This window comes from Kryptolebias marmoratus, linkage group LG10 (genome assembly GCF_001649575.2).
Source record: "Kryptolebias marmoratus isolate JLee-2015 linkage group LG10, ASM164957v2, whole genome shotgun sequence".
Taxonomy (NCBI): Eukaryota; Metazoa; Chordata; class Actinopteri; order Cyprinodontiformes; family Rivulidae; genus Kryptolebias; species Kryptolebias marmoratus.
Genome location: NC_051439.1, coordinates 10,155,855 through 10,163,133, shown reverse-complemented (window position 1 = coordinate 10,163,133; position 7,279 = coordinate 10,155,855). Strand labels below are relative to the sequence as shown.

The window sequence follows — 7,279 nt, the reverse complement described above, 5'->3', positions numbered from 1 at the left end:
CATCTGTCCAGAGTAGTAGAACAATATCAGACTGATTTTGAGTCAGTAGGTCACATGACCTGGAAACCATTGTAGAATAATGATAAATTTTCACCAAAAAAAATATAAAAAATCAAGAAAAGGTTCAAATGATACAAAATGGACTGTGCTACATCTGTTTAGAGTAGTAGAACAATATCAGACTGATTTTGAGTCAGTGGGTCACATGACCTGGAAGCCATTGTAGAAAAATGATCAATTTTGACAATAAAAACATCTAAAAAATATAAAAAGGGTTCAAATGGGATAAAATATATTGTGCCTCATTTATATAATTTCGTAGCATGATTTACCAAAGGTTTTGTACCAGTTGGTGAAACAACAAAAAATATATTATTTGTTTTTCAGGAGCGAGGGGTAAGGAAAATTTATTGACGGTCCCTAAGTGAACCACCGCGCGTGAGAGAAGGGGCCGGCAGAGAACGGCTGGCCGACATTAGCGCTCCTGTTCCGGTGCAGCCGTGAGCTGGACGCCGCTAACTCCGCGGAGCTCGAATATCGAATATCCAAATTGAAACTAACTTCACTGCGGTCACTGGCCTTTTATGCACATTGTGAATTTCGACTGACAAGCTAGCCAAGTAATAAACACCCAAACGAGAGTTCTTGTAAAAAGCAGAAACAGAAAACTGATAAATGTTCTGCTTGTACACCATTGTTTGATTAAAGTCTAGCCCGGACTGTCATTTCATTACCTTTTTGGCAATGCTAGCTATGACTAAGCTAGCAGCAAATTAATATTAGCTTTGTTCTTATAATTAACCTCCACATACCAAATAAGAATGAAAGTCCACGGTCTCGCAATTTCAAGGAAACACATTAAATTACCGACATAAATGTTAATCTGGTTTAAATGCTTTCGGTTTAATTGATTATTGCAGACCATGCTGCGTTAGCTTACGCTAACAATGAGATACGGCTAGCACGGGAACAGGTGCGCCGGTTTTGCAGAGAAAACTGGTCCATAAAAACAGACTCGCATCGAAATAAAGGAGAGATTTTCTTGCATATAAGATAGTTACAGAGAAATAGAAAAAAACACAGAAAAATACCGATCTTACCTCTCAAACCCCCCGGAGATGTCAACACAAAGACGACAAGGCTGCAAAGCTTCTCTCAAAGAACTCCACTGCGATTGGTGAGTGGAAACGTTACGCAATATCATATCGTGATATGATTGGTTGAAACAACAGTCAATCTCAGAACTCCGCGACCGGTGTTTAGTCGAAAAATGTAGACCCGTTACAGGAGGCACAATTTTTAGTTATTTTTTTGGGTGCCTTGTTCACACCAATAAATTCAGTCAAAAACAAAAACGACTATTGAGGAGACAAAATATTACCTAAATGAAACTCAAACTTTAAAAAATCTCTCCTCACGACGGGCCGGAAAATGCACAGAGAAACCAGGAGTCAAAAATGGTCATAAGCAGTATCTTCAGTTTAAAAGATTTATTAGCCTTAGTACTAAGGGAGACGGTCCTTACCAGCTCACAGCAGGAACACCAGAAGATGTCTGAGCTAAATCACTAAGACATAGCATTTTAACCTAAGCAAAGAGCTGGCCCATCCTCATTCATTCATATATATATGGATTTGTTTTTCTCCATCTTCTGCAGGTGTTCTCCTTCGGAGGGGTTCCGGCTTCCGCTTAGCTGACTCCCCCAGACCGCATTATCTTCCGTGCTTAGTACTGGCATTCCCATAAACTCCCATGACCTCGCCAGCTAGTGCAGAGTTATACTCATCCTTAGGTTAATACAATCAATAGAATTACAGAACATTAATACATGATTCTAACTGATAAGGAGTGTCTATATTATAGTTTTCACTTCACACGACCTACTAACTCTTAGTTTCTAGTACACTTAGAAAGACAATTATTTGAAATTATTCCGTTGTGCTTCAGGCAACGTTTTATTTTATTTATTTTCAGGCGAGAGGTTGTCCTGGTATTTTGTATTTCAGTGGAACAATCTGACATAAAAAGCTGCCTGTAGCTACAACCTAAATGTCAAAATTAATTAGCTGTAGAGCAATATACTCGTACAAGTGTTAACAAGCACGAAACCTTTTGTAATGTTTTACTTTTACAGTTTTTTTTTTTGTTTGTGTGTGAATAAAACTGTTTTTAAAAGCATTTCCCTCAACTGGGATGCTTTTTTACGTCGGGGTGTTTTTTTCGACGCAACACCCCGTTAAATAAGCTAGCTACCTACAAAAAAAAATACGCAAACACCTTTTAAAGACAACATATATAATTTGTTTACAGTGTAGCATTTTAAAATAGTTTTGTAGTCAGGCAGCTGTTCGGGGTAAAGAGTTTCGGGTTTGTATTTAACTCTGAATCGACGTAAATCTGATCCGAGGCGCGCTGAAAGTGACGTCATCGCCCAGGAGGGTGGCGGTACTCCAAGGGAAGAAGAGGAAGAGGTGGGGCAGACAGGTAAAGGTGAGCTTTCACGTCGTACCTTCCGCCCAAGAAAGAATATCAGTGCTTTGTTTACGCCTTTGTCTCACCTCTAGATAAAACTGCGCGTAAGTAACCAAATATATTCGTACTTCTAATGATTTTTTTTCTTTAAACTAGCCCAACATTTGATTAGAAGTCAGTTCTGTGGTCTGTGTTATGCTCATATCTGATCTAGGTGTTTGTTCCGTGGTAAATAACCTGAGTTTTAGTGTCAAATATAAAACCTTTTGTGGGAAGACTGGATTAACCTGGCGGAAACTGCATGTTTTTTTTAATAAAATACAAAGTAAAGTAAGGCAGACAAATCCAAAGAAAGAAAACATTGAAAAGTTAAGATCATCCATCCGAGCTTAAAGAAGAGTTTAATGTACTTTACATTGGCAGTGATTTTTATTTAACAAACTTAAATTAAGGTAACTGTAAGCAAGAACAGACTTTTGAGCTAATAAGGGATAAACCCAACAGAACCAAGGCGATGGTGAAGGAAAAGAAAAAGTCACCAGACCGGCCCGACAACACCGCCTTCACGCAGCAAAGGCTTCCAGCATGGCAGCCCATTCTGTCCGCAGGCATTGTAATCCCCGGGTTTGTCCTCATCGGCCTCGCTTTCATCGGCATCGGAGTCGGCCTCTTTATCACTTCACGGGACATTCAGGTGTTGGAGGTAAGGCAGCGACGTTCAAAAGCACACATTAGTCTGAGGATGACGTAGACCAGTCCGAAGGGGGGGGATTTATCAAACTAAAACCCGTTTGTAGAAAAATAAATGCATATCTTTGTGACCTGATTTGTTTCTGGTGATGCTCGCAGATCTGTAACACAAAAAGAAGATACATGTTGTACCTGTTAAGAAATTAAAAATGTGTTCTTTCTCGTGTAGATGGATTACACCGGGACTGAAGCAAGTTCCGACTGCAACAAGTGCGCCATCACCAATACGAAGAACTGCATGTGCAGCCTGGACTTCAACATTAGCACTCTGTTTAAGGTGGCAACAGAGCTCTGCACATAAACAGTTCCTCACAGCCCATTACGTTAAGCTCTGCTTGGGTTTTCAACCTTGTTGTTTTATTTTTTTTCTGAATCACAGGGTCCTGTTTTCTTTTATTACGGTTTGACTAACTACTTCCAGAACCACAGGAGGTACGGCGTGTCCAGAGATGACTCGCAGCTCTACGGAGACCTGACTAATTTTAAGGTAAAATGACAAATACGCACAACACTCCTGTTATTATGATCACCCCCTCTGCTGAAGACAGGAGGCGATTAACGTTTTTGCCAACGTCTTTGTAAGCGTGTTCGTTTGTCAATAGCATTGGTAAAATATCCACTTAAAGTAAGCATTGGATGGACATCTTCAGCTGGTTAAATTTTGGAGAGAGCCCAGTTCAAGATGGCGAGCACAGCTAATCGACTTTAGCCAACACAAAAATGGCTACAACTCATTTTGTTTTACAGACATCGAGCTCAAATTTGGCGTGGTGGTAGCTGAGAGTCATTCACAACACGTACTCCGAGCTCTTACTGTCATCTCTACCTTTTTTTTTTTTTTAAAGGATCCCAGTACGGACTGTAAACCCTACAGGGTGGACAGCAACGGCAAACCGATTGTGCCGTGTGGAGCAGTCGCAAACAGCATGTTCAATGGTATGAACGAAATGTAAACGTCCTGTTCAGGTTGTTCATTCGACGTGTCGGGGAAGCGCTCATTTTTCTTCCTTTATGTTTGCTTTTTGAAGACACCTTCAAGCTGTATCAGAACGTCAACGGGCAAAGAAATCTGGTGCCTTTCGACGGGAAGGGCATTGCTTGGTGGACCGACTACAATGTCAAATTTAGGAACCCAAGTGTCGAACCCCTGAAGAATGCCTTCAATGGTTGGAACTTGAGTCTAATTTACCACTTACTTTATTTATCTTCAGATGCAGGTAAATAATATTGTTTTGAAAGAACTAAAGCGGCGAACACTTCTACTTTCAGATACCGTGAAACCCTTATTTTGGACCAGGGCTGTGTACGAGCTGGACTTTTCGGACCCGTCCAACAACGGCTTCCTCAATCAAGACTTCCTGGTGTGGATGAGGAGAGCGGCTCTGCCTAACTTCAGGAAGCTTTATCGACGAATCACAGAGGGGGATTATAAGGAAGGTCTTCCAGCTGGGAACTACACCCTTGAAATTTCCTACAGTATCCTTTTAAACCGTTTCCTGTAAGATACTGTTACTCTAAGTGGTTAGAGAAATTGGAAGAACTGTTTGTCTAAAACCTGTATAAGCACACAGAGCATGTGTTGAGAATGAGCCTCAGCTATGACCAAACCTAATTTTAGCTCATTATCTGTAAACTGTTCTCACAGTTGGCGATGATCGGCCATCATCTGAGGAGGATTTAATGTAAAGAACATCTGAGGACACAAAAAGATATCAGGCAGTTGATTAGAATCAGTACGTGATATAAAGCACTGAGACTGTCTGCCTCGAAATGAATTTTATTCTTTCAAGAAAGAAAAGAAGCACAAGCAGTTCAGGATCATTTATGTATGGGCATCAGGCTAAGCGGTTAGGTGTTTTAATGTGGATCTGTAGCACATTTTAAGGTGTTCTGCGTAGAGCTGTCTTTTAGAAAGGGGAAACAGGGAGGTGAGGTGTCACGTTCCAACCACTGCAGTGCAGCCTCGGCTTGTTGGACTGGTTAGGTGTGGTTCTGCTTTTAAATAGTTTGAACGAACACAATGACTCAGGAGACTCTTAAAAGACAACAAAACAGGCAAATCTTCTGACGCAGGTAAACAAGCCAGGCAAATAATGATCCCCGTCTGCACTGAAACAAGCTATGTAAATGAGCTTTTCACTGCTTCGCAGGACTTAACCCCTTTTATCCGCAAATAATAAATATCTGCGGTTATAAGGCAATAAAGTCTGTAGGGTTAGCAAGAAGGTCTGGACAGATTTTATTGGAATTCTCTTGGATGGACGTCTACAAATGGCCGACCTAAGGTTAGACCGAAACGGCTACAACTGCGTCATTTCTCAACAGAAGATGATCTTAGTCTAAAACGAAAGGTGGCAGGTGGTGTGCATTCCTTCAACGAATTATTGTTTTTTTGTTTGTTTGTTTTACTTAATATTAATAATATTATATCTGAAAGTTTCCATAACGGACCTGCCTGTTTTAGCGTATTTTAAACTCCATGCAGGCTGAATAATGCATCATACTGTGCTATAATGTAAGTTTGTAGATGGGTAAAAAAAACTTACCAAAATGCACAGCAGCATTTTTTAAAATTACTATTAATTGAGCTAAAAATAATAGTAATTTGTATGTAAATATTTGGCACATTCAGTGCTCGAGTAAAAGCATTAGCACGATGTCAGTGCTTTCCTTTTCTTTTGATTTTACTTGAATTTTTGGCGTATACGTGTATTCGGTGCAGAGCCTTAACCCGTGCTGCTCAGACTATCCCGTCCTGAGGTTTGACGGGAGGAAGAAGGTGGTGTTCAGCAACGTGTCCTGGATGGGTGGAAAGAACGACTTCCTGGGCATCGCCTACCTCGTGATCGGTTCCCTGTGTGTCGTCATGTCCATGGTCATGCTCATCGTCTACGCCAAGTTCAAGTTCCCAGAAGACAATTGAGTTTCGTTTCACAGACTTGTTACATAGCCGTGGTTTATTAACTACATTGGCTTTTTTTTGTTTCTTTTTTGTATCTCATTTAGAGATGATCAAAGCTCAGGTCAGTTCTTGCACAAATGGATCAGCTGTAACCTTATTGTTTTGAACAAGCTAGTTTATATTTTACTGTGCAAAGCTTGATCCTGGAGCTTTTAATTTGATTGCAAAGGCTTCAGACTTTGTTGAAATTAGGACTTTATTTTTAATTTGGGTACAAGTATAATACCTTGTCTGCAAGCATGTGTTTGAAATGAGGCTTTTGAATTTAAAAATGGTTTGAGTGAGACTGTTTTACTCTCTTATATCTGTATTTCTTAAACCTTTGCTTCTATTTTGATCCAGTAGTCTGGCTCCTCAAGTTGGGTCAATCATGTTAAAGCCATTTAATGCTGGCCAAACAGTTACATTTCATATGTAGCTTCCAGAGAAATGCTGTAAAAATTGTGAATTTAATGTTTTTAACTCAGGGTTATGGTTTTACACACTATTTGTCTTGTTTTCTCTTCATTTGAAACCTTTTTTTAAAACTATGAACACTCTTTGAAACAGAGTTTACTTTATGTTGATGATATTTATTGAATAAAACACTAAAACCATGGTAGTTTTACTTTTCTGTATGTAATTCCGACGTGTGATCCCGTGTTTGCTCAATCTTTGCAGTGTGTGCTAGGACTCTGTGAAACTCTCTTTATTTTTCCACAGAGTTATTGACAACTTCAGCTTTTCGGATTTTTCATTTGTGATAACGATCTAATTTGACCCATCCCTAAAAGAGCTATTTCATGGCCTTAATTAATAAAAGGTGAAAAAAACAATACATTGAAAAATGCACATCCAAAACATATGCTGAAATATAGTAGTTTTATTCTTTACATACTGTATTAATTAGTTTGTCTTAACGGTGGATCCAAAAAAAGCACTGGAGTGTATGAAAACATGCAAAAAATGAACATTAATGCAACTTGCATCAAATTTTATGAACTTTTCTGCGAAAACCAACTCCTCATGTGAGTGTCAGATTGTGACATGCTGTAATTGTTTACACCAATGGGATTTGCCTCGTTAAATAAAGGTTAATAAATCTGACGAGACGTG

The 7,279-nt window shown here is 39.5% G+C and overlaps 2 protein-coding genes across 7 annotated transcripts in view; one reads left to right on the top strand and one right to left on the bottom strand.

The window, feature by feature from the left end:
• kdm1a (lysine (K)-specific demethylase 1a) overlaps nt 1-1,226 on the bottom strand; it is a 14,985-nt gene extending 13,759 nt beyond the window's left edge. For 2 of the 6 annotated variants that reach the window (XM_025005836.2, XM_025005838.2), the window contains exon 1: nt 1,101-1,142. The gene's annotated coding sequence lies outside the window, so the exon portion shown is untranslated. Of the gene's footprint in view, nt 1-1,100 lie in introns of all 6 variants that reach the window. The other 4 variants (XM_017417994.3, XM_017417985.3, XM_037977735.1 and 1 more) reach the window with 4 other exon arrangements.
• A 1,210-nt stretch (nt 1,227-2,436) lies between these two features.
• tmem30b (transmembrane protein 30B) lies at nt 2,437-6,782 on the top strand. Its single transcript, XM_017414115.3, has 8 exons — nt 2,437-2,576; nt 2,977-3,175; nt 3,392-3,499; nt 3,602-3,709; nt 4,068-4,158; nt 4,251-4,388; nt 4,492-4,698; nt 5,967-6,782. The coding sequence occupies exons 2-8, from the start codon at nt 2,987-2,989 to the stop codon at nt 6,143-6,145; spliced, it is 1,020 nt and encodes a 339-aa protein (XP_017269604.1). The 5' UTR covers nt 2,437-2,576; nt 2,977-2,986; the 3' UTR covers nt 6,146-6,782.
• The last annotated feature ends 497 nt before the right edge of the window (nt 6,783-7,279 follow it).